Raw genomic sequence first — 26,825 nt, 5'->3', positions numbered from 1 at the left:
CCATGTATTCTTGAATATGAATGCTATATATGACCCATGCATTCCTAATATCTGTTTCTGAGAAGTTCTGAGTAGTACCTTTCCTCTTTATATGTCACAGCATTCATCAAGTCTGACCTCCGACGACAAAAGGCCAACCATCTGGCTGAGACACAGGCGGCGAGTGTAAGTATATCTGTTTCTGCTATTTGGTGTCAGCGGTAGGATCTCTGCATTCCAGTTAAAAGGGATGTGATGTGTTGGATACTGGCTGTCTGGCTGCTTCTCTGGGGCTGGGTTCTTCTTGCTTGCGGAGTGGATACAGGGGTAACAGGCATCAGACACCACCATGCTTTTCCTCAGCTCTCTGAAAACAACCTAGGTGTTTCTGAAAACATGACTTTGCACCCGCTGTCAGCGCTCCAACTAGCTGTATTTGATTATATGCCTCGCTGGTGTTTGATACAAAAGCATGCTTAAGAAGTTTCTGTTTCATTCGACATGCAAACATGCATTACAAAGATACTATACCTTTCATCACAGATTATTATGACTGCAAACTGCAGAGCTATAAGAAGCTACAGGTATCGCACAATATTTACATTTACATTTTAATCATTTAGCAGACGCTCTTATCCAGAGCGACTTACAGTTAGTGAGTGCATACATTATTCTTTTTTTTATATATATATATTTTTTTTTTACTGGCCCCCCGTGGGATATCAGGGTGAAATATCCTTGTGGTTTATCTGGAGTATAAAACTACAATGATAATACAATGACTCAGTATATTCATCATAAGAGTGTACAATAGGCAATAGTAAAAACATATATCACATTTTCTTTTTCAATTTCACTCACTTGGCAGCAAAATAAATCATATACAAATGGCTTGCTTACGCAATATAAAATTGAATTCTCAAATAAATAAAAGCTTTAATCATATAATAGATTCATAATAAACCTCAGGTTCAGCTCACCATTGGCCAGTGATGTTCAGCTGTTCAAGATCAACTTTAAATCATTAACAAGACTCTCATGCCTAACAAATCCATTCTGCTCAGCACCTGTATTCTTTCTATTATGAGAATATCGCTATCACTTATTTGATCTCAATCCAGGATGGAAGCTTTACCCACTTCCTTTATGCAGTACTACAATAATCCCATCAATACTTATCTTAATATTTGAAGCCAGTGCAATGTCCCTTGTCTCCAGTAACAGTGCCAAGAGAATTCAAGATAATTTTCTCTCTACATTTTTTATTGGATGTTGAAAATGGGATGCATGTTAGTCACAGTAAGTAGCATTGTATTAGTCGAAAATATAGCTTAGAACGTTTTTATAGCGTTTTATAGCGTCTGAAGAGTCAAAAGTCCATATTGCATAATTTTACTGCTTAATCCATAATCCTTTACAATTCCACTCCAGCTTTATGTCATATCCTTTCCATCCCCAGAAGAGTCCTCATTAAGAGGAGGCTCTCTCTAGAGGCAGGTGGAGTGCTGGAGTTAGAAGAAAGTTTTATGGGAGGGTCTGGTAAGGGCAGAGGGATTATGATGATAGTGATAGGGATGGTGGAGGAGCCCTCTTGCCCCTCTTGTACGTGATCCCCTAGCCGTTGTTCCAGGCTACAGGTTCCCCGTCTCGGGTACAGGACTACGGGGCTACAACACCCAGCAACCCCCAGGAGCAGCAATCCTGACACTAACCTCACTAAAACCCAAACACACACCTGTCAAGGTAGGGGTATCAAGTCTGTGAGGTTATATCACACAAGCAAAGTGCTGCACTGTACAGGACTGTACAAAATGCAATCACAAAGAGCACTGGTATTGGGGATGTGTTGAGAATTCCCATTGAAAGATAAAGACATCAGACACTTAATTCACTTATAATCTTTACACATTAAGCATTTTCTAAATACTGTAGCCTATAACCCACTTCAGCAAGGTGAAAGGTCTTAAACAAAGGTAGAAGGTCTTAAATAAAGACATGGCACCTGCTATTTCTGTGAAAAGAGCAATAACTTGGATTGAGATGCCACGTGGGACTACCCAAAGCAGATTACAGGGATTGGTAAAGCACAAGGAGGCTCCAAGCAGGCTTGGGAGTTAATATCTGGATAGGGTACTGCGCTTCAATTACAAGAATCAGTAAGACTAATGTTCTGTCAGCTAAGCAGTGACTGAGGCACTGAAGTACTGTAAAACCTTGTTGGAAATGAAGTGATCATGCAAAAGCTTTGTTGAAGTATTCCACTTGCAGCTTCAGTGTAATATTAGAGTGTGCTTTGAACTATTTATCCTTCGGTTGATCATCCTAACACAATTGAAAGTTTTAACATAGTACAGTAATACATAATATAACATTGGAACATCATGAGGAAAATCTGATTTCTAATAGTAATGTTTTGATTTGACAGAAACAGGCAGGCATCTCACCGCCAGCTACACTGAAGGAGGTCAAGGTATAAGGAGTAGTTCCAGTTGCACGGGTGTGAGAAGAAAGACAGCCCAGCACACACTGTCACAGACATGTTTGAAAACTACCAAAGGATGTACACACACAAACATTTACAAACAGGAACAGATACAGTACATACACTGAAAAGCATGCTGCTTTCCCTTTACAAATGTGAAGGTGAGCACATGCACAAGTGAATAATTTGGGTGAACATGTAATTAATGTACACAATTGAAACTATGACATGGAGGAGGCCTCTCTGAGGAAGTCAGAGCCCAGGAATGTGCAGCTGAACGTACTAGAGGCCGGGGTATGGACACCCTGCTCTGGCTTTAGTTCCAGTGACCGCTATTTCTACTGCCTAACACAACAGGCTCCCCAGATCAACTCAAACCATGCAGAGAGGAACTCACTTGGAATTCACAGGTTCTCCCTCTCTAGCAAATTACTCTACAGAAGATAACTAGTTTGATTATCAAGCACAGCCAGAGGTATTTCAAGTTTAATGACCTGATGATTAATATTTAAGTGTCACTTTTTGAGAGTACACTGTGAATGGTTCATCTTTTCATTTTGTTTCTTTAGCTTTAAATGTCTCCAATCTAAATAATGTAAATGTTGATGTCTGTGCATTCCGATATGAGCAGTATTTAAACTGTGCTTTTTGTTTGCTGACATTTGACCAATACCTTACCGTAACCAAACTAAGTCTTTACATTGCTAAATCTATTAATGTAACTGTTCTATTTTTGGAATGTGTTAGTTAAAAGTAGACAACAGATTCAGTGGTTTTAGTTGAATGGCAGTCTGTTCAGAGGTCCAATCCAATCAAGCCAACTCACCTAGTGGCTTAACAGGATTTTGAGATCTGCCATATAGGATTACACAGAGATATTTGTGAGTACTGCTGATAATGGTGAATATTGTTGATACTGTGCCTCTGAGTAGGTCTCAGAAGGAATCAACCTGCTTTAACCACATTCTTAGAATAGAAGTCAGAAACTTTGGGACTATTGTATTTAATGCTCTGCATTGACTTGTTTAAGAGCCTTAAACGCTATGATAACAGAATGTGAGCACAAAATCATTAGCGTGGAGAGATAGACAATCCAATTGACTTGTAATTTTGCACAAGGTAGGCTAGTGTTGTATTTTGTATGTATGATTCTTCTGGCCTGTATATTTGTTACTGAGAAACCCCTTTCATGCCATACTTTATGTTAACAGTGAATATTTTAGAAGAAAATCCAGTGCAGTGTTTTATCTGCTTATTTGACTTGATGTGTTGTGGTTAGAAGTTGTCCAGTGAAGTTGTCCAAAGTGTTGTTTATCACTCCAATGACACAGTATATTTTTTGAAGGATCACTTTATATACAATACATCAAATGGTGATGTAGTTTTAAGTGCTTCTCATACTCAGTAATGAACAACATAATTATAGTTTTGTAAAACTGTTTGTAGATGTTGTTTGGACAAATTGTCTCAGATAGTGTGAACAATTGTACATGGTGGTAATCTGGTGAACTAAAAGTAAAAAACATTGGGGAAAAAATGCTCTCTGTTATTTTATCAATGGATGTGTTATATCACACACACACAATCCAGTAACATACAGAACGTTCACAGAAAGTGCACCATCACTGAGCAGTTTAGAAATCAAGACAAAAGGCCCAATGTTGAGATAACCCATTCAAGTACTGTACATGGCAGTCTCCCAAACTGTTCATTTACATAAAATAAGTCAAAATCCAGTCATAAACCCTACCACACATTAAACAAACCATTATTACAATACATAACATAAAATCATCACTGTACATTTATGTATCATTACTGTACTGTACATGATGAAACATTGATCGACAATCCCTGTTCAATTGTCAGCGCAAGAGTGAAACAGCTGTAGCCATAAACCATAGTATATTCTAGCACAGGTACAAATCACGTAGCACAGGTACAAATCACCTGCAAAATAAATTCCAGTTATTGTATACCCCCTCTTAAAAGTTTCGACCTATTGGACTTGTCTTTGTGTACACACAGTTTAGTAACTAGGCCACTCATTATTAAAGACAAGAAGCAGTAGACTGTCCCACAGCTCTCTCTATTGGTGGGCTAAATGGCACAATGCATGACAACAGTTTTCTGCAGCTTGGAATCAGTTCCGCTTCTTATGCCGTGCAGCCACCTCCTCCTGAGGCTCTGGACCACAATGGAACCCAATCAGCATTCCCACAATAGAGAAACCTGGAGAGGTGAGAGGATGCAATGGGGTTTCCTCTGCAATAACAGACACCAGCAGCACAAGCTCTGAGCAAATGATATCAGATTAAACATTTTGTTGAGCGATGCACATTCTGTACCTGGTAACACTGTGTTGTTCCTGGTTATAACAAAACAAGCTCACTATTTGATCAGATGGGATTATAGAGCTGCAGTACTTACTCGCCACAATGAGAGGTGCCATAACGCCAATGGTCAGAGGTGCCGTTTTGTAGATGAAGGCTTCAGACAGGAAGTGTCCCAGAGCCAGTACAAATGTCCACAGGGTGATGTGATAGAGCCTGCAGGAAGAGGAGAAAGATAACTATTTAGGATAACTCCCACAGAACATGAATCAGCTAATACACTCAATGCTGCATGAACAGACACAACAGTGCAGGGATGTAGGAAATCTTACGTTTTGTTCTGAATGTCAATGGCGCACGTGCAGCGGATAATTGACGACAACAATGTCCAGATTCCAAATGTTCTTGCTTGGAGGCCATTTACTGTAAAAAGGAAGCAACACCTAAATTAAGTTCTATGAATTCCTTGCACCATGGAGGAGACAGAGCATACTGCTACTGTGAAGCTCCTGTGATGTAGACAAATCAATGTGTAACCCACATTCTTATACACAGGCATAATGACAAAATCCTACAGGATATTTGTAGGATTGTATGGATAGACTCTACAGTACCCCAATCATAGAGACTAACTGCTTTTGCGCCTATTGACGGTAGTATCTTCTGCTCGGGGGAGTTTTGTTAAGAGCCCTGACGCTCATTCTGAACGTTTAAAATGCATCAGTTTTGTTAACATAAGGAACCTATCTTTCACATCAGCAATATATAATTTTCAAAAAACAAAAGGCTAAATTACAACACACCTTAGTAGAGTTAGTGTTCCCACACAGCCATATCTTGATGTTACAGTGCTTGTTTACGGAAGACAGACGGAAGACATAGGCAGCCACCTGTGCTAATTAGCTATCTAACGTGCCCCGAACACCTGTGTGTAAGCGTAACTGAGGAGGAAGTGTAGTTCGTCAACTGGAGACACACACAGCGTATGGATATGTGCAAAACTGCTACAGTCAGTGTGTATTTTTTATTTGAAATATTATTTCTCGCTGATATAAAAGATAAGGGCCATATGTTTAGAAAGCAATGATTATTGACATTTATAAACGTTAAAACACCGCAACAGAATTGTAGTTCACACGCAGCCAACCGTGTGCAAAGCTAACCTCTGAAAACCCTATAAAAAGGGTGTTCAAGAGCTAGACTCTACAGCAGCAGATGGAAACCTTACCCTGCGAGGGCCGTGTGGGTGCAGGCTTTTGCTCCAGTCAAACAGAAACACCTGATACATCAAATCATAATTCAGTGAAGGAATTGATTAAAGGAAACAAATCAGGTTGCTGCTTGGCTAGGGCAAAAGCCTGCACCCACCCCGCCCTCGCAGGGTAAGGTGTCCATCTGCATGGCCTGCTTTAGAGAGAGCATTCCAATAATGTGTAGAAACTACTCACCAAACTCTGGTGTCCCCGTGTAGAGCTTCTCAGAGAGGAAGCTGTGATCGCTGAAGCTCTGGACTGTGTTTCCCATGGCAATGACAGACACCATTACCAACCAACTCCGCAGAACATTTAGAAAACGACTCATCCTTGCCTTCTGTAGGAAGCACCTGCCAGACAAGTTGGCTGAGAATGACGGACAGACAGCATAGCAGTGTGCAAAAGCTATGAAGAAAAGAACAGCTTCATTTTGCTGGCTACAGCTCGGATCAATGAATGCTACCCGTCAGGTTGCAAGAACCACCATGATCAAAGGATAGCTACTGTAGCTAGCTAGTTGGCAACAACAACAACCATCGCTAGCTCGATAATAACCATGTAATGCATGTGTCTAACTTACCTTCTAAAGTGTAGTTTATAGCTGGGGCATATCCAGATACGACAGTGATCAGCGAGTCGAAATCAATAGGTATACAATGTCAACATGTCTGTGAAAACATCGCTAATGTTTTTGAGATTGAGTATACTCAATCTTGCTAGCTACTGTCATTCAATAATTAGCTGATATGGACATTCAATTCGGCCAATTAGAGCGCTCAAAAGATGGCTTTGTCAAATTGTCCTTGGCAGCAGTTAATGGTGATCCATAATACATTCAAATACAAATCTCTGTTAACGTAGCTAGTTTTAGGCTCCACCTTATTTCGCTCGTTCGTCTTCTTCTTCTTCTATGATATCATGGCGCGCAAACAAACGTTTGAAGTGCATGCCGCCACCTACTGTGCTTGAATGTACGATCAATTCTGTACTACAATGAAAATGAAATTAAAAACCAAATAAATCCCTAACTTCTACCACACCCTCCCCCAAAAATCCTCCCCAACCCCATTAAACTTGATCTATATCATGCTGAAACACTCCACCCTTAGGATTGTTCAGCATGTCAACAATAATTTCAACAGTATCATCTGTTACCCCCAATATCTATTTTGCCGTTTCCACAATAACCTTCAACCTGGCATTTCTGTTTTCCACAACCCGAGTCGTATTGATAACCTTACCAATAAAAGCTATAAAGTCAACTTTATTCATTATCAAAGTGTCCTTTGACACCGCACATTCATGAGCACAAGATTTCTGAACAGGCCTTGAAACCATGCCAGGACCATCAGAAGCACCAGCCCTGACAGTAGGTCCACTTACTACAGGTACATCCATGTAAGCTCCATCAGTCCGCACTGTAGTTCTACCAATCTGTCTTACTGCCTCTGCATATGATACAGCAGGGCTGATCCTATATCTCTGAGCCTCTCTAGCCTCTCTCTGTTCCTGGCATCCATCAAATGTTGCACTATGTTCTCCCCCACAATTACAGCACTTAACCTTCACATTGCTTCCACATTCACCGTAATCATGTTCCCCTCCACACTTGGCACATCTTTTCTTTCCTTTACACTGAGCAGCTACATGTCCCATTCTTTGGCATTTTAAACACTGCAGTGCATATGGGACAAATTCTCTAACATTGAAACTAAGGAATCCTATTTGTACTTTTCCCGGCAAGACTTTCTCAAACCTCAGCATCACTGATAAGCTTTCACTTCTTTGACCCTCTTTCCTACAGATCAACCTTTTGGCCTCAATCACTCTGCCTCCCTTTACATTTTCTTTAATATCATCTGTGGACATAGATATTGGGACCCCAGTGATGACGCCCCCCAATATAGCATAAGCACCAGGTACATGGCTTTTAATCTTCTTCCCATTAAGCTTTTCCATTTGCAGAATCTTCCCTTGCTGAGCCTTGCTACCACAAAATATTAGCAATCTACATTTCCAATTAACCGGGCAAGTTTAACGCCACCTATCTCTTTCTCTACATCATTAGTTAGTCGGGTAGGGTGTAAATGAGGCCCTATGGTCTCATCAAACATCATCACAACTTTCCACGCCGACACATTATTACTCTTGCTTCCTACCGTGACCCTCTTTTTGCTTTCTACACTAGACGCTCCACTACTTTCAGTATCACGATCTCTCTTCTTCCTATGTCTTTCCACTACAGACCATTCAGATCCTTGACCCTCATCCTCCGCCCCATATCATCAGAACGGTCACCCATATTGATCGCACTCCAGCACAGCTATTGCTTCTCCAACCTTCTCTCCATTTCTTCCATTTCTTTCGCTCATTCCACCAATCATTCCAACCCAAACCACAGTTGCGACTGTGGACGAGCTCGATTTAGCTCTCCTGGTGCTCCGGCCCCGAATACACCGAGACTTCACTTAATTTATTCCAGTGAGTGGCTGGTGACTAAAACATACATATATGCCTACTATAAAAACACCATACATATGGATACGTTATCAATTGTTTTAATACTATGATAGACAATATAATTAGGCCTATATATGAATATTTCATAGCATTCATTCAATGTGTGAAATTATCTGACCATATGCACCAATTCAGTACAGTAACTTGAAAACATTGGAATGCACATGCATATGTGTTTTTTTTCCCTCAATAAAAACTTTGCAAATTCTTATTTTATGATGCAGATTTGGATTGATAGAAATCCATCACAAATGGGAGTTGGATTCCAAATCACCCCCTTCCCCTCCGCCCTCCATTTGCGCGTTTACGCGTACCTCCGCCATTTGCAAAAGTGTCCCAAAACTGAGGGAGTGAACATTATCGAGGGTGTAGGGGATAATTAGACCCTCAGATAGTCACTTCGACCGACCCAGCAAGGCTGCAGGCGTCAAAGCGAAGTGCTATCTCGACATGCGCTGTCTGCAATATGCTTGGAGTTTTCGCAATTTCATACAGAAGAGGCGTGCCTAATTATATGCCACGTGCATTTGTTTATGTCTGATTTCGAGACGCATGTAACAGATGAAATACCTCCCAAATTAAATGTTTAACTGTTACTGAGGTTTATATCTTGTAAAACTACAGGGGGGATTTGTTAATTAGAATTTCATGCGCGTTTTATTCTTAAAAAGTGGAACATGAATTAGATCATTCAAGTCAGGAGTGTGTCCAGAAGTTGATGGGTTTATTAATCTCATCGCCATTCTCTGGAAGTCAGTCACCCAATGAGTTTCGTCAGCAACATGTGACAGCAGAGGGCCCTCGGAGCGAGTTGGTAGCTGTTCTTATTATACTAGTGGTTGGTTAGGGGCTAGGGTGTGGTTTGGGATTAACAATGTAAATTGTGGGGTCAAAAACGTAATGTGCTTGAGGACAGTGCACATGCTCTCTCCATTGTTTGCCAGTCAGTTGTTGTAGTTACAAAAAGGCTACAGGAAGAATTTTAATGAACCCAATCAGATAGCTACTGTAACTGTGGTTCTTCGATTACATAAATTTATCCTATGCTGGGAAGAGTTGGGTATGTTTATATGATAGTTTTACGGCTGTCATGATTTATAACCTGAATGTTCGTTTGCTCTCTCAATGAAAGACATAGTTTGCATTACAAACCACAGTAAAGCTAACTAACGTTAGCTAACGTGCCAAACTGGTTAACACCTTCTGCAACATCTACTTATCTGGCTGGTATCATGAGCTAGCAAAATACCTAGCTAGCTATGTAACATAGCAACACACAAAATATATTTCATTTTCAGGGCATGGTGTGAGCTACTATGATTATGTTTGTTGCTGGGCAGTGCTGATATGGACAGACTCATAATTTATGCATGAACCTTATTTATATAATATTGCTCCTCTCATTTGTAGACAATGTATTCTTCAGTATTAATAATATGCTGTGTTTTAACTGGACTGATATTTCAACAGTAGACGGTGAGAACTGGAGATGACCACAGTCATAACCCCAAATAAATACCTGACTCAAAGCAGATTTCATCAGGAGGTACTCCTCTGTGGAGTTGGGAGAACCTTCCAGAAGGAAAACCATCTCTGCAGCACTCCACCAATCAGGCCTTTATGTTAGAGTGGCCAGACAGAAGCCACTCCTCAATAAAAGGCACATGACAGAAAGGACTCTCAGACCATGAGAAACAAGATTCTCTGGTCTGATGTAACCAAGATTGAACTCTTTGGCCTGAATGCCAAGCGTCACGTCTGGAGGAAACCTGTCACCATCCCTACGGTGAAGCATGGTGGTGACAGCATCATGTTGTGGGGATGTTTTTCAGCGGCAGGGACTGGGAAACTAGTCAGGATCGAGGGAAAGATGATCGAAGCAAAGTACAGAGAGATCCTTGATGAAAACCTGCTCCAGAGCGCTCAGGACCTCAGACTGGGGCGAAGGTTCACCTTCCAACAGGACAACGACCCTAAGCACACAGCCAAGACAACACAGGAGTGGCTTCGGGACAAGTCTCTGAATGGCCTTGAGTGGCCCAGCCAGAGCCCGGACTTGAACCCGATCGACCATCTCTGGAGAGACCTGAAAGTAGCTGTGCAGCGACGCTCTCCATCGAACCTAACAGAGCTTGAAAGGATCTGCAGAGAAGAATGTGAGAAACTACCCAAATACAGGTATGCCAAGCTTGTACCGTCATACCCAAGAAGACTCAAGGCTGTAATCGCTGCCAAAGGTTCTTCAACAAAGTACTGAGTAAAGGGTCTGAATACTTATGTAAATGTGATATTTCATTTTTTTATTTTTTTCATGATACATTTGCAAACATTTCTAAAAACCTGTTTTTGCTTTGTCATTATTGTGTGTAGATTGATGAGGGGGAAAAACAATTTAATCCATTTTAGAATAAGGCTGTAACGTAACAAAATGTGGAAAAAGTCAAGGGGTCTTAATACTTTCCGAATGCACTGTACAGGGCTGCCCGCTGGGCCGGGGAGGTTTTGGAAACCCTCTGGGCCAGTCAATCATCCAGTGAAGAAAAATATTGTAATAATGCTATTTTCAATCTAGGCTATATCATTGATGAAAAACCAACACATTTCCAAAGCTGTTAGTTCGTAATGTAGATTATTGATCACACGTGCGATTTGTATTAATCGGGTGGGCAACAACTTTGCCATCACATATATACACTGTACATTGTAGAGTAGGCTACAGAAACACTGCTTGTCAAACGCAATGTTCTCTTGCTAGGTGCGAAATTGAATTAAAGGGCAACTACACCCATTGAAAAAAAAATATTTTTATTTTTCCCAGACCTCAAAAGTGGTCTCCTGATGTGATTTAAGCATTGTTGTGGACTTAGAACATACAATTTTGACATTTTATATTTAATAAAAGTGTGAAAACAAAACCTGGAATATGTAATTTGGCAAAAAATAATGTAAGTTGGCAAAAAACTAAACGGTTTTGATAGGGCCCTATAACTGTTGCCTTCTGACTGTTCAGAATCGATAACAATAACACCCTTTTTGAGATTGCATGAAGGTTTTAGTTTTCCCCTCCTGTTAGAGACTAACACTCCAAAGAATCATCGTATCAATCGCAAATGAAAGATAAAATCACCTGCTATTGAAATTATGCCATGGAGCTTTCATTTGGCACAGTGTGCCACTGGCAAATTTACTTGAATATCAAGCTCTGTAATACATATCTTTATTACAGATCCATTACCATAGCTTGCAAGATCTTTAACAAGCCTGAGTACGATTCCTAGAGCCCAGTATTACTAGACTAGTGCTTGTGCTGGCCACTGGCTTGTGTTGAGTGACTATTGAATATACTCTGGAACTATAGATATCAAATCAAATTGTATTGGTCACATACACGTGTTTAGCTGATGTTATTGCGGGTGTAGCGAAATGCTTGTGCTTCTAGATCCGACAGTGCAGTAATATCTAACAAGTAATATCTAACAATTTCACAACATATACCCAATACACACAAATCTAAGTGATGGGAGCTTTGTTTTGGCTGACATTTCTGGATACCTGAGCCAGGAGCAGGTATTGTTTACCTGCCTCCCTACCATACCCAACCTTATCCAGAATGGTCACGTCTGATAGAGTTCTTCTCCATAAGCATGCCATCTTATCTCCACCATGGCCACAGACATGCTGGCTGTGTCTGGTACTATCATATATTTTCAGTGCAATGTTACCAGGGTGTTTGTTAGTTGACAGGTATGTTATTGTGCACTAACTATGAGACTGTGTGTGGCCCTGACCTTTCTCTGGTCTGCTGGAGTAAACACTTTGTCAGATTGCATTCCACCACCCTGAGGTAAGCTAAGGGTAGCGTCATTCTGGACTTTAAATTCAACATTAAGAGACAGGTTTTACAGCTTTAGGTTAAGGGTACAGATGTAAGAGCTTAATTTGAGCCAGTTTGCTACAGCAGGAAAAGAATCCTGCAGCATCAGGAAATGTGAATTATTATGTGGATTTTAATGAATGGATTTTTTTGTAGGGGTTGATACATTTTTCGTTGGGGCAAATCAAGTCGGATATTTTAAAGTGGAAATTACAAACTTTAGAACCTTTTTAAACCTTGAATGCACTACAAGTTTGTGTTCCTGCCGTGGAGGAAAATTCTCAGCAACAAAAGAGTGATCAAATTAAGATTATACATCTGTATGCCCTGTCTGAGAGGCTTTTCTCTTCTTTTATTGGATTTATATGGCTGTTTTGTCACCCATTTATGTTATTTTTGGGCTTTGGCTCTATGAGATTGAGTGAACTACTATTGTGTTGCTTGACCCTGCATGAGCCTCTCAATGTAAGAATAAGAAGAATACTTTATTGATACACTTCTCTCTCTCATCAGAGACCATCCTTGCATTGCCTGGAGTGGCCTCAGCAGGAATGGTGTTCTTTGCTGAAGCCATCGTCTCTAAAGATGGAACATCTGTTCTGTTGGAGGTACTGGGGTCCATAAGAAACATTCTAAAGATATATGAGAGTATAGAATTCTGTTGTTATTCTGTCCTATTCCTTGATTCCTGTTGAATGATAATGTTATGTTCCTATTTTGTCTTTAGAACAGTACAATCTGGCCTTCAAGATTGTGCACACGGCGAGCCGGCTGGTGCGTGGCATGCTGACCAATCATGGATTCCATGAGGTATTACATGAAATGTTCAAAGAATGTCTCATTCTGATTCACTAGCACATATTGTGCTGTAAGGGGATAAGAGGGCTGCTGTTTTTTCCTGACTGACACTGTCTATGTCAAAGCATGGGAATGCACCCACGGACAAAAGGTTGGCCCACCATAGGGTTAATCCTGTTTCACAAGGGAGCACACTCCCTATTATCGCTCCATCCAAGCACTTACTATTAAGTCAATTTATATTTCACTTCAATGCCTCGTCTCCCACTAAACCCATCATCAAAGGCAGGCTAGTGTCTGCCACATCATCCCTAGAGCCAAAGTTTAATAACCCTCTATTGCAAACATCTGGCTTTCTCATAGCAGTAAGTGCAGGCCCATGCCAAACCTGACTCTTCACAAAGGAGCGCAGAAGGGTAGGAATAAAACAAAACAGATATAAAGTAATATGATGGTGATGAAAATAGCTGGTGAGCTGGCCTCCCTTTGAGATGATTTGAAGTTAGAGGCCTATATTTCAGCAGATTAGTGGCTAAGTATCGGATCTGAGCCTCAGATCCATCCTTATCAAGCTGTCAGATGTGATGTGGTGGTTATCAACTGTGTAAACCTCATGTTTGCACCAAGGCTATATTTGATGATGTCCTTTAATTTCCCTAACGATTTCCCCTGCCATTGCATAGTGTGGTCTTACTGTAAGTAGTGCCTGTAAATAATCTTGACGTACATAACGTTTAGATCTGAGCTTGACTGGAAGGTCTTATTTTCAGATCCATCCAAACAGTAATGACTTCAACCTCATGTGGAAGGGGTCTCGCCTCAAGCCTTACCTCCTACGTAGCCTTCGCGACTTCCAGAAGGTCAACCACTTCCCTAGGTACCACAATGTGTCCAACTGTACATAGGCATACGTCCCATTGGCTTGCTACGCTTCCTGATGTAAAAGTTCACACTGCTTAGCAGTTTAAGCCCCTTCAAATCAGGCTTGTGTTTATTGGCTTCCACAGTAAAGTACATTTTGTTTGGACCAGTGCCTTTCTAAAACATGAAATGAATCAAACTGTCATGCAGTAGTCTTGTTGCATTGTGTTTGTACAAGCTCTTATTTCTCTCAGCGTCCACGCTGTGGAGAACTCAAGCATTTCGAGCTGAAAGGTCAATGGCCCTGTTCATTTCTAAGTCATATGAACTGATGCGCAAAGACCGGCTGTATAAAAACATCCAGCGGATGCAGCAGGCTCACGGCGTTAAAAACGTCCACATCGTCCCTCAGACCTTTGTGCTTCCCTCAGAGTACCAGGTGTTCTGCAGTAAGTCCTGCTTGTCTGTTAACTTACTTACTGTAAATGTAAACACAATAAGCCACCATGATTCTCCGCTAGTCTTTCTCACAGCATGCCACACTTCCCCATCCTCTCTCTGCCTCACCCCTAGGTTATTTCATCAAGGACAAGGGCCCTTGGATCATTAAGGCAGTAGCATCTTCAAGAGGACGAGGGATCTACTTGGTCAGCAATGTAAGGGATACGCCATAGGAAGAACACTGTACTGTGAAAGTGTTACTGTGTTAAATATACGCTCACCTTAAGTCTGGGATAATGACCTGAGCGAACTTGTGTTGTAAATGAAACAATATGGCCAGTTACTTGTGTGGGGGATTCTGTTGAAAAAGAAAGTATAAAACAGTGTGTGTCATAGACATTAAGCATTGTTGAGTAAATCACACACTTCAAGGCATTGGCTTTGGAAGAGCTCCACAAGGTTCTCTGACTTGGACAACCAATAAACACTTTTTCTTTTGAGGTATTTTTATGAAACAGTGGAAAGAATGTCAGGGTGATATTTGGAAAGAAGGATGTTCATTTTGGGGGTTTTCTCTGAACTGTAGCCAGCCCTAAGGTTAGTAGCTCTCCACCTCCCCCACCCCCCCATCCCTCCTCGGCTTCAACACCTGCAACACATTTTAGCCTCATAAATGACCCCACTCCTACCCACCGATAGGGCTCTGATAGACTGCTCTACAGGAAGGGTTTTCTCCTTGAATGGCCAATGTCATGTGTCTGACTTGATCATACTTTACCTGGTGCATTATATGTGTTATATAATGATTGCCGTGTTATTTAGCCTAACATATTTGATCCTCATCCTACAAAGCCCAACCAGATTCCAATGGATGAGAACATCTTAGTGTCTCGCTATATCAATAACCTGTTACTGATTGACGGTGAGTTTTTGCCCATCAAGTGTTGACAAATCGGTTACTTATGTAGATGAAGACAGTAGTCAGAAAAGCAGTAATTTGTATCTATGTTTTATAAATTGTTTCCAGACTTCAAGTTTGATGTGCGGTTGTATGTGCTGGTGACATCGTATGATCCACTCACTATCTATCTCTATGAGGAGGGCCTAGCCAGGTGAGCTGTGTACTGGATCTTTCCTTTTACAAATAATGGCCAATGGTTCTATATGGGCTATCTAATCTGTATTTGCCAGGTCATAGAAGTGTATATTGGGTCAAGAGGTCCATCTTGGATAGTGGCTTTGCGATTAGTTTCTGTCCTCATGAATGTAGTGAAGAAAAGTAGCAACTGTATCTGGAATTTACAAGGCAATGACCAGTAGAGGGCAGTCTCAATGTTTCTGTCTGCCACTGATGAGTAGTATGACTTTGCGACGCTTTCAAACAAAGCTCTCCATTGTCTCAACGGTCAAAATGGTCACCAGGAGATGACAGGTTTATTAGACATTGTAATGATATTTTGCTGTAATAATCTCAGATATATAAATCTGCAGTGACAGACTACAAATGATAGTGTCTCAGCGGCAATGCTATTTGCAAGATGAGCAATGTTTAGTTATTTTCTTATCATATTAGATCAATGAAGGCATTGCAAATTATATAATTTAGCTGTATCTTTGCCTGGAGCCATCTGTATTACTGTATTCATAGGGATTAATCATTAAGATAGTCAGGATTCAGGTGGGTTGGGGGCAGAGATGGGTGGATGATGGATTAAATGGCTCATCTCTGCTAGGCTAGACAGATATATGTGTTGCACAGAGTGACACACACTGCCGTTCTTCGCACACTGTGCTTGATTATTAACTGAGGGTAATAAATCCAGGCTGAATTGCAAATACCACTTTTCTCTTTGACATTCCATTGTTTGATGGTATTCAGGTACTCACTGTATGCCAAGGAATCCTCATTATTCCACATGTGGTGTCCAATCCTCTTTAATACAGTACAATAGGGGAAACATATCTCTGTTCTACTAATTGACCCTCTAAGGCTGTCAAAGATCATTCATATTAATTGCTTTATTTATTGTAAGTAATAGTAACTCTGTGTAGAGATCTGTTGTTAGTTTTGTTTTTGGAAATTGTATATTTAAGTAACACTGCCTACAGGTTGGTCACATACACGTGTCTAGCAGATGTTATTGCGGGTGTAGCGAAATGCTTGTGTTTCTAGCTCCGACAGTGCAGTAATATCTAACAAGTAATATCTAAGAATTTCATAACATATACCCAATACACACAAATCTAAGTAAAGCAGTGGAATTAAGAATATATAAATAAATATATGGACGAGCAATGTCAGAGCGGCACAGACTAAGATACAGTAGAATAGTATAAAATACAGTATATACATATGAGATAAGTAATGCAAGATATGTAAACATTATTAAAGTGACTAGTGTTCCATTTATAAAGTGGCCAGTGATTTCTAATCTATGTATATAGGCAGCAGCCTCTAATGTGCTAGTGAAGGCTATTTAACAGGCTGATGGCCTTGAGATAGAAGCTGTTTTTCAGTCTCTCGGTCACAGCTTTGATGCACCTGTACTGACCTCGCCTTCTGGATGATAGCGGGGTGAACAGGCAGTGGCTCAGGTGGTTGTTGTCCTTGATTATCTTTTTGGCCTTCCTGTGACATCGGGTGCTGTAGGTGTCCTGGAGGGCTGGTAGTTTGCCCCCGGTGATGTGTTGGGCAGACCGCACCACCCTCTGGAGAGCCCTGCGGTTGCGGGCGGTGCATTTGCCGTACCAGGCGGTGATACAGCCCGACAGGATGCTCTCAATTGTACATCTGTTAAAGTTTGTGAGGGTTTTAGGTGCCAAGACAAATTTCTTCAGCCTCCTGAGGTTGAAGAGGCGTCGAGGTCCCGTTGATGTGGATAGGGGGGTGCACCCTATGCTGTTTCCTGAAGTCCACGATCATCTCCTTTGTTTTGTTGACGTTGACTGAGAGGTTATTTTCTTGGCACCACACTCCCAGAGCCCTCACCTCCTCCCTGTAGGCTGTCTCGTCATTGTTGGTAATTAAGTCTACTACTGTTGTGTCGTCTGCATACTTGATGATTGAGTTGGAGGCGTGCTTGGCCACGCAGTCATGGGTGAACAGGGAGTACAGGAGGGGGCTGAGCACGCACACTTGTGGGGCCCCAGTGTTGAGGATCAGCGAAGTGGAGGTGTTGTTTCCTACCTTCACCACCTGGGGGCGGCCCGTAAGGAAGTCCAGGACCCAGTTGCACAGGGCTGGGTTCAGACAAAGGGCCTCGAGCTTAATGATGAGCTTGGAGGGTACTATGGTGTTGAATGCTGAGCTATAGTCAATGAACAGCATTCTTACATAGAGTTGAAGTCAGAAGTTTACATACACTTAGGTTGGAGTCTTTAAAACTCGTTTTTCAACCACTCCACAAATGTCTCGTTAACAAACTACAGTTTTGGCAAGTCGGTTAGGACATCTACTTTGAGCATGACACAAGTAATTTTTCCAACATTTGTTTACAGACAGAGTATTTCACTTATAATTCACTGTATCACAATTCCAGTGGGTCAGAAGTTTACATACACTAAGTTGACTGTGCCTTTAAACAGCTTTGAAAATTCCAGAAAATGATATCATGGCTTTAGAAGCTTCTGATAGGGTAATTGACATCATTTGAGTCAATTGGAGGTGTACCTGTGGATGTATTTCAAGGCCTACCTTCAAACTCAGTGCCTCTTTGCTTGACATCATGGGAAAATCAAAAGAAATCAGCCAAGGCCTCAGAAAATAAATTCTGTTTCATCCTTGGGAGCAATTTCCAAACACCTGAAGGTACCACGTTCATCTGTACAAACAATAGTACGCAAGTATAAACACCATGGGACCATGCAGCCGTCATACTGCTCAGGAAGGAGACACTTTCTGTCTCCTAGAGATGAACGTACTTTGGTGCGAAAAGTGCAAATCAATCCCAGAACAACAGCAAAGGACCTTGTGAAGATGCTGGATGAAACCGGTACAAAAGTCTCTATATCCACAGTAAAACTAGTCCTATATCGACATAACCTGAAAGGCCGCTCAGCAAGGAAGAAGCCACTGCTCCAAAACCGCCATAAAAAAGCCAGACTACGGTTTGCAACTGCACATGGGGACAAAGATCGTACTTTTTGGAGAAATGTCCTCTGGTCTGATGAAACAAAAATACAACTGTTTGGCCATAATGACCATCTTTATGTTTGGAGGCAAAAGGGGGTAGCTTGCAAGCCGAAGAACACCGTCCCAACCGTGAAGCACGGGGGTGGCAGCATCATGCTGTGGGGGTGCTTTGGTGCAGGACGGACTGGTGCACTTCACAAAATAGATGGCATCATGAGGAAGGAAAATTATGTGGATATATTGAAGCAACATCTCAAGACATCAGTCAGGAAGTTAAAGCTTGGTCGCAAATGGGTCTTCCAAATGGACAATGACCCCAAGCATACTTCCAAAGTTGTGGCAAAATAGCTTAAGGACAACAAAGTCAAGGTATTGGAGTGGCCATCACAAAGCCCTGACCTCAATCCTGTAGAAAATGTGTTGGCAGAACTGAAAAAGCGTGTGCGAACAAGGAGGCCTACAAACCTGACTCAGTTACACCAGCTCTGTCAGGAGGAATGGGCCAACATTCACCCAACTTATTGTGGGAAGCTTGTGGAAGGCTACCCGAAACATTTAATCCAAGTTAAACAAGTTAAAGGGAATGCTACCAAATACTAATTGAGTGTATGTAAACTTCTGACCCACTGGGAATGTGATGAAATAAATAAAAGCTGAAATAAATAATTCTCTCTAAATTCTCTCTAAATCTGACATTTCACATTCTTAAAATCAAGTGGTGATCCTAACTGACCTAAAACAGGGACTTTTTACTAGGATTAAATGTCAGGAATTGTGAAAAACTGAGTTTAAATGTATTTGGCTAAGGTGTATGTAAACTTCCGACTTCAACTGTAGGTATTCTTCTTGTCCAGATGGGATAGGGCAGTGTGCAGTGTGATGGCGATTGCATCGTCTGTGGATTTATTGGGGCGGTAAGCAAATTGAAGTGGGTTTAGGGTGGCAGGTAAGTTAGAGGTGATATGATCCTTGACTAGTCTCTTAAAGCACTTCATGATGACAGAAGTGAGTGCTACTGGGCGATAGTCATTTAGTTCAGTTACCTTTGCTTTCTTGGGTACAGGGACAATGGTGGCCATCTTGAAGCATGTGGGGACAGCAGACTGGGATAGGGAGAGATTGAATATGTCCGTAAACACACCAGCCAGCTGGTCTGCGCATGCTCTGAGGACTTGGCTAGGGATGCCATCTGGGCCGGCAGCCTTGCGAGGGTTAACATGCTTAAATGTCTTACTCACGTCAGCCACGGAAAAGGAGAGCCCACAGTCCTTGGTAGCGGGCCGCATCGGCGGCACTGTATTATCCTCAAAGCGAGCGAAGAAGGTGTTTAGCTTGTCCGGAAGCAAGACGTCGGTGTCTGCGACGTGGCTGGTTTTCCTTTTGTAGTCTGTGATTGTCTGTAGACCCTATCACATACGTCTTGTGTCTGAGCCGTTGAATTGCGACTCCACTTTGTCCCTATACTGATGTTTTGCCTGTTGCGGTGGTTCGCACTTTCAATTTTGCGCAAATGCTGCCATCTATCCACGGTTTCTGGTTAGGGTAGGTTTTAATAGTCACAGTGGGTACAACATCTCCTATACACTTCCTGATTAACTCAGTCACCGTATCAGTATATACGTTGATATTATTCTCTGAAGCTACGCAGAACATCTCCCAGTCCGCGTGATCAAACCAATCTTGAAGCGTGGATTCTGATTGGTCAGACCAGCGTTGAATAGTCTTTAGCACGGGTACTTCCTGTTTGAGTTTCTGTCTATAGGAAGAGTGGAGCAAAATGGAGTCGTGGTCAGATTTGCTGAAAGGAGGGCCTTGTATGCATCCTGGAAGTTGGAGTAGCAGTGGTCGAGGGTTTTAGCAGCGCAAGTACTACAGTCGATGTGTTGATAGAACTTCGGCAACCTTCTCCTCAAATTTGCTTTGTTAAAATCCCCAGCTACAATAAATGCAGCCTCAGGAAATGTGGTTTCCAGTTTGCATAGAGTCCAGTGAAGTTCTTTGAGGGCCGTTGTGGTATCGGCTTGAGGGGGGATATACACGGCCGGGACTATAACCGAAGAAAATTATCTTGGGAGATAATACGGTCGGCATTTGTGTGTGAGGTATTCTAGGTCGGGTGAACAAAAGGACTTGAGTTCCTGTATGTTATCACAATTACACCATGAGTCGTTAATCATAAAACATACACCTCCGCCCTCTGCTTCCCAGAGAGATATTTATTTTTGTCTGCGCGATGAACTGAGAACCCAACTGGCTGGACCGTGTTGGACGGTATATCCTGAGAGAGCCATGTTTCCGTGAAACAGAGTATGTTACAATCCCTGATGTCTCTCTGGAAATTAACCCTCGCCCTGAGCTCGTCAACTTTATTATCCAGAGACTGAACATTAGCGAGTAATATACTCGGAAGCGGTGGGTGGTGTGCACGCCTCCTAAGTCGGACTAGAAGGCCGCTCCGAGTTCCTCTCCTCCGGCGTTGTTTTGGGTCGGCCTCTGGAATCAGTTCAATTGCCCTGGGGGGTGCGAACAAAGGAAAGTCAGTCTTAATGCTGGTAGTGCTGGTGAGTTACTGCCGCTCTGATATCCAATAGTTCTTCCCGGCTGTATGTAATAACACAAACCATTTTCTGGGCTAATAACGTAATAAATAATACATAAAAAAACAAAATACTGCAAAGTTTCCTAAGAGCTAGAAGCAAGGCAGCCCTCTCTGTCGGCGTCATTTTAACTTGGCTGCTCTCACTTACTACAGCGTGAACAAGAAGAGCAGCGACTATCTCAGGTAACCTGGGATCTGCAGTCAACAGTCACTTCTTTATTCTCCTTCAGGAATCTCTAAATTAATATGTAGCTAATTGAGGGGGCATGGAATTTGGGAAAACATAGCAAATCATACACCTTTGTGCCTTGGGCATTTGAATGGTATGTATTAGATAATAGACTCCCGCTTCATTCAAAAGCCTGTTTTGGAAAAAGCCATGTCTTGTTCCTTTTCAGTTGCAATGACCCTGAAGTGGAGGATTACGGGAACAAATGGAGCATGAGTGTAATGCTCCGGTATTTGAAGCAGGAGGGAAAGGACACCACATGTGAGTAGCCTAAACTCTTCACTCTCTTTTGAACCTTCCTCCCCCTCCACCCTCTCCTGGCTCAGAACGTCCATGCTATTGTCCATGCACAGTCAAATAAATTAGTCTGTATTGTCAAGATGTTGCTGTAGTTGAACCGGATTCAATCTTACACCCAGATCCCCACCCTTCTCTTCTCTGTCTAAATACTCAGCAGAGCAGAATCTACATGGCAACCTGTAACCACAGATTGTATCCCAGATGTTGTGATATTGTAAGCACTTTGTGTCTAGTGTAAAGTTCTTTAGGGTCCTGTGTGTAAAGTGGACATAGTAACCCATGCCATGTCTCAGACTGTGTCACCCTGCTGTCTGTGTCTCTGTGTGTTCCAGTGCTGATGAGTCAGGTGGAGGACCTGGTGATCAAGGCTGTTCCGAGTGCTGAGCTGCAGATAGCCACTGCCTGCAAAATGTTTGTGCCCCATAGTAACAACTGCTTCGGGAAGACTGTCTGCCACATTCTAGTCTGTTTCCCTGGCTGTACCTTTCTTGTACTCTCTACGTCTTTGAATTCCATACCGTACATTTTTAGTTCTTTCCTCCTTCATGTGTTCAGTGCAGACTACAGATAGTCCTTCCCAAACCGTCCAGTTTCTGTGTCGGACGGTTTTGGAGTGGCTTTTGACTGAAGCAGGAATTTGCTTCATTTTTTCTGTTGCCATTCAGGTCTGACTGATTTAGGCTGACTGTTTTCTTGGCTGCTCCTGTGTAGCACCAGGCTCGTGTGAACTCCATTTTGGAGCCATTACTGATGTTAGTGTTGGCACTAAGTGTCTTCCCTGTCTCTCTGGCGTTCTCTCAGAGAGTTGGGGTTTGACTGCCGGTACGTCTGCTGAGCCTCCTCGAGTGCCTCTGCCCTCCCTGTCTCCCTTTCTTTCTTTCTTTCTCTCTCACTGTCTTTTTTTCTCTGTTTCCCCCTCTCCTATTCTCTTTTCCTGTTCTTGTCTGTAACTTTCTCGTCTCTCTCTCTCTCTGCTCTGAACTTTCACTGGTTAGAAAAGTAGAGAGCCCTGGCTGCACTTTGACAGGTCACTGTAGGCATAATAGACCCCTGACTTGTGATTGTTTGGGCTGTAGGGGCTGTGTACCAGGGCAAAATAATATAATCGAAGAATCGCCTATATAGAGATACTATCTCTACCCTGAGCGGCAGGCATCACCGCAGGGCTTAACAGCCAGACGGGCCCAGGGTATGAAATGTACAGATGAAGGTGTTTGTAGGATGAGGTGGGGCCTCATACATGCCTGATGGAAATGAATCAACTCAGGAAAAGATGACAGCAGAGATCCTCCATTCTTGGGAGTGCGAGTGAGAGCGAGAGTGAGAGTGAGAGAATGGGGCAGGAATTGATATTGACACACAGATGAACTCACACACACACCCGCATGTACATATGCACTGCAATTAGGCTCCATCTATCTTGTTCTATACACAAATCCTGTTGACTATAATGAACATGCCCATTACCCTTTGTGATATTAGTTTACCGTCTAATGTGGTGTAATTTTGTTGTCTTCAGATCGCCCAGAGCTAGTTAATTATAGCATTCACATTGTGTCTGCTGGAGACAGTTTCCAAAGGAAGACAGTGACAGCTCTTTCCTGACAGTTCCAGAGGACCACCCTCGTCCTGCTGCCTCTGTTCTAATCCTCCTCTCAAGGTGGGCCTGTTGCTTTTTAAATATGTGACTGAGTGTCTGTGGAGACATGTAGGAGCCATTGTAAAACATGAGTGCTGGGAGGCCAGGCCTGCCTCTGCTTCAGGGAGTCCAGTATCACTGTGTGCTTTATCTTCTCTGAAATAAAATCAACCCAAACCACAGAGGGGCTGTGTTCTCCCAGCTCCTGTCGACCTCCTCCTCCTCCTCCTCCTCCTCCTCTCTCTGTCTTCCTCTCCTCCTCCCCCAACCTCCCAAACATGAACACAATGTTAATTCATCCTCTGAAATGGTCCCGAGCAGTGTTGCCATGCATCAATAAAAGAGAAAACATAAGAAGCTGTGATGTATCCTGATAAATAATTGTTGGTAAGGAGGGTGGTGTATGCGTCCCTAAAACAGGGCCTATTGTTCGGAGTTAACATGCAATCTCTGCCACTTCTGGACCACAGCCACACAAGGCAATAAAGAGAGTTGTAATCTTAATTTGCAGCAAATTATTCCAAGCCATTTTAGTGTCTTTAATACAATGTTTGTTTTCAAATGGGATTTGCTCTTTTTGCACAAATTGCTCTGCCTATCTAAACGAGCCTACTGTAACAAAATCCTTTATTGCTCTCTCTCTGATGTGAGAAAGAGTGAAAATAACAGTTCTTTTTCAAACATTCTGTGGTAAGTTGTATGTGGGAGAGGGTAGAATGCTACCCATGCTGCTCTCTTTACCACTGTGCCTTAAGATTAATGGACAGGCGTTTTACTGAGAGATGCTGATTAAGACATGTTTTAACTGAGATCTGATTAGCCAAGCAAAAGGCCTATTTTATTACACATCAAACATTCCACTAACTGCACATGCATTCCACTGAACATCTCTGTTATAGCCTACTACATATTGTGGAATCAGCAATAGCCTTTAAACAACTTTTATTAGTCCTACATTTGTCTGTAGGTCAAACACTTTCCTGTCCCAAAAATAGGGGGTATTACGATGAGGATGATGTGGTTGCTATGCAATTCTTTGCAGGCGATCACTGGATTGAGCCTATGTTTTGAGTCTACTCATTTTTATCATACAGTTTTTCCTCTTTATGTTATCCATGGAGATACGGCAGTATATATTTTCCATGTTTTTATTTGCTGCCTTTAGGGCGTCTTCGCGCATTTGGCATCAAACTTGTTGCTCCTCTGTAAATCCAGAGAAACAAGTTCAACATAAGTGATTTATTTGAAAATGATGCAATAATCCAATTTGTGATAACTAACAACAAAACCCACTTCAAGAAGATGCTTTATGTTGTTGTTGTTATTGTGGGGCCCATGAACTGCATGGCCAGGGTGGGGAGAACATTGTTTTGGCGCTGTCTCTTGTGATGGAGTGTCCAACTGCGCCCACCCAATAGTAAAAAACACTCCTCTTCATCATCCCCTCTTCGCATTACTTCTTTGTTTATTTCCCTCCCTCGTTTAATGGGTGTTGGGGATGTTCTCTCGTTGTCCTCTCTCGCTGTGTGATTGCTGTTGTGGCTTCTCTGTGGCTGCGTTAACAGCGCTCCCCAGGCAGCGGTCGAGCCACAGAACAGACACGTCTCAGAGCTCCCGGCTCCGGGGGGAGTCTGCTTGTCGGGGGCTGGAGTGGCTTTATTTCTCCTCTTTATCCCGTTGTTGTGGTGCGACTGATGAGGCACTCCAGGCTCAAACTAATCTATTCCAGTGCTCTGTTCCCTGAGACGTATACATTGCGTTTTATGGCTCTCTCTGTGTGTGTATGTGTGTGTGCGTGCATGCGTGTTTTATTTAAAAAGAGTGAAAGGGGGATACGCCAGTGAATGGAAAAGAAAATCCCTGCGTTCTGCTTAGAAACTACTATTTGGATTTCAGTGTCCAATTCGAAGACAGATTGGTACTGCTACTAATGTTACAGGCCTTGGCTAAGGACTCCATCGACACATGTGGCTCAATTCCTCTTTAACATGGGTTTAGTTAGCAAGCCTCTTGACCCTAGCAATGACATGATGAATGACTTTGCTCAGTGGATGAGTTGACATTCAGATCTTCCGTAATCATCATCATATTTACAAGAGAAGATGAATTAGCCTACTCTTGAAGAAGTTCGAATTTCAGGTTTTTTTCTGGATCAAAAAGGGGCTTAGGTGGTGGGCGTGGCAGGGGGCGTGGCAATGAGCGCGGTCGGCCCTTTGGTGTGGCCACATTTCAGAGAAAATGTTTGAGGTCCCCATCTTTGCAGTTTTAAGGCTAATTTCCTCCAATACATTTTGCCATTTACTATTGTCAGAAAACCATGAACCAGAGGTTAGGGAGGAGGCACTTGCAGAAAATCACTAAATGAACCATGAATGACTGAATATAGCTTTTTATATATATATAAAACTTAACTTACACTGTAATATCATTCCTTCACCAACCACTGTGTGAAGATATACACTGCTCAAAAAAATTAAGGGAACACTTAAACAACACAATGTAACTCCAAGTCAATCACACTTCTGTGAAATCAAACTGTCCACTTAGGAAGCAACACTGATTGACAATACATTTCACATGCTGTTGTGCAAATGGAATAGATAACAGGTGGAAATTATAGGCAATTAGCAAGACACCCCCAATAAAGGACTGGTTTTGCAGGTGGTGACCACAGACCACTTCTCAGTTCCTATGCTTCCTGGCTGATGTTTTGGTCACTTTTGAATGCTGGCGGTGCTTTCACTCTTGTGGTAGCATGAGATGGAGTCTACAACCCACACAAGTGGCTCAGGTAGTGCAGCTCATCCAGGATGGTACATCAATGCGAGCTGTGGCAAGAAGGTTTGCTGTGTCTGTCAGCATAGTGTCCAGAGCATGGAGGCGCTACCAGGAGACAGGCCAGTACATCAGGAGACGTGGAGGAGGCCGTAGGAGGGCAACAACCCAGCAGCAGGACTGCTACCTCCACCTTTGTGCAAGGAGGAACAGGAGGAGCACTGCCAGAGCCCTGCAAAATGACCTCCAGCAGGCCACAAATGTGCATGTGTCTGCTCAAACGGTCAGAAACAGACTCCATGAGGGTGGTATGAGGGCCCGACGTCCACAGGTGGGGGTTGTGCTTACAGCCCAACACCGTGCAGGACGTTTGGCATTTGCCAGAGAACACCAAGATTGGCAAATTCGCCACTGGCGCCCTGTGCTCTTCACAGATGAAAGCAGGTTCACACTGAGCACGTGACAGACGTGACAGAGTCTGGAGACGCCGTGGAAAACGTTCTGCTGCCTACAACATCCTCCAGCATGACCGGTTTGGCGGTGGGTCAGTCATGGTGTGGGGTGGCATTTCTTTGGGGGGCCGCACAGCCCTCCATATGCTCGCCAGAGG

General features: G+C 42.5%; 2 protein-coding genes and 1 pseudogene across 6 annotated transcripts in view; 2 read left to right on the top strand and 1 right to left on the bottom strand.

Moving 5' to 3' along the window:
- The window catches only part of LOC311102663 (choline/ethanolamine transporter flvcr2a-like), a gene marked incomplete at both ends in the record, with an annotated part of 28,616 nt that extends 26,932 nt beyond the window's left edge, over positions 1-1,684 (top strand). Inside the window, 2 exons of the mRNA XM_084144027.1 lie at positions 101-165; positions 1,610-1,684. Of these exons, the coding sequence (XP_084000153.1) occupies positions 101-165; positions 1,610-1,684 (140 nt within the window). The remainder of the gene's footprint in view (positions 1-100; positions 166-1,609) is intronic.
- A 1,579-nt stretch (positions 1,685-3,263) lies between these two features.
- LOC311103042 (ergosterol biosynthetic protein 28 homolog) lies at positions 3,264-6,956 on the bottom strand. Of its 4 annotated transcripts, none has more exons than XM_084144536.1 (5): positions 6,628-6,956; positions 6,243-6,397; positions 5,127-5,217; positions 4,892-5,010; positions 3,264-4,693 (listed from the first exon to the last, which is right to left on the bottom strand). In XM_084144536.1, exons 2-5 carry the CDS (start codon positions 6,373-6,375, stop codon positions 4,605-4,607), a joined length of 432 nt encoding a protein of 143 aa, XP_084000662.1. In that variant the 5' UTR covers positions 6,376-6,397; positions 6,628-6,956; the 3' UTR covers positions 3,264-4,604. The 4 variants fall into 4 exon arrangements, with proteins under 4 accessions (XP_084000662.1, XP_084000661.1, XP_084000663.1 ...); XM_084144535.1 differs by having other exon boundaries at positions 6,243-6,452; positions 6,628-6,950; XM_084144537.1 differs by having other exon boundaries at positions 6,243-6,413; positions 6,628-6,901.
- A 5,936-nt stretch (positions 6,957-12,892) lies between these two features.
- LOC311102632 (tubulin polyglutamylase TTLL5-like) overlaps positions 12,893-26,825 on the top strand; it is a 43,206-nt pseudogene continuing 29,273 nt past the window's right edge. Inside the window, exons 1-11 of the transcript in view lie at positions 12,893-12,906; positions 12,955-13,049; positions 13,169-13,251; positions 14,010-14,117; positions 14,420-14,549; positions 14,674-14,756; positions 15,394-15,463; positions 15,569-15,653; positions 21,378-21,455; positions 21,671-21,762; positions 22,134-22,249. The product of the transcript in view is annotated as a tubulin polyglutamylase TTLL5-like (transcript). The remainder of the gene's footprint in view (positions 12,907-12,954; positions 13,050-13,168; positions 13,252-14,009; positions 14,118-14,419; positions 14,550-14,673; positions 14,757-15,393; positions 15,464-15,568; positions 15,654-21,377; positions 21,456-21,670; positions 21,763-22,133; positions 22,250-26,825) is intronic.

This window comes from Coregonus lavaretus, assembly GCF_964263955.1.
Source record: "Coregonus lavaretus genome assembly, chromosome: 27".
NCBI classification, from domain to species: Eukaryota; Metazoa; Chordata; class Actinopteri; order Salmoniformes; family Salmonidae; genus Coregonus; species Coregonus lavaretus.
Note: the sequence above shows the minus strand (reverse complement) of the source record. Positions and strands in the feature narration are given on the sequence as shown.

What these genes read in the sequence shown, in the direction of transcription:
- LOC311103042 (XM_084144536.1), bottom strand. Translation starts at nt 6,375, where the DNA reads ATGAGTCGTTTTCTAAATGTTCTGCGGAGTTGGTTGGTAATGGTGTCT. An exon ending in CACGGGGACACCAGAGTTTG is followed by an intron (nt 5,218 to 6,242) that starts GTGAGTAGTTTC and finishes TCCTTTTTACAG; the next exon opens with TAAATGGCCTCCAAGCAAGA. An exon ending in ATTGACATTCAGAACAAAAC is followed by an intron (nt 5,011 to 5,126) that starts GTAAGATTTCCT and finishes CTCTTCCTGCAG; the next exon opens with GCTCTATCACATCACCCTGT.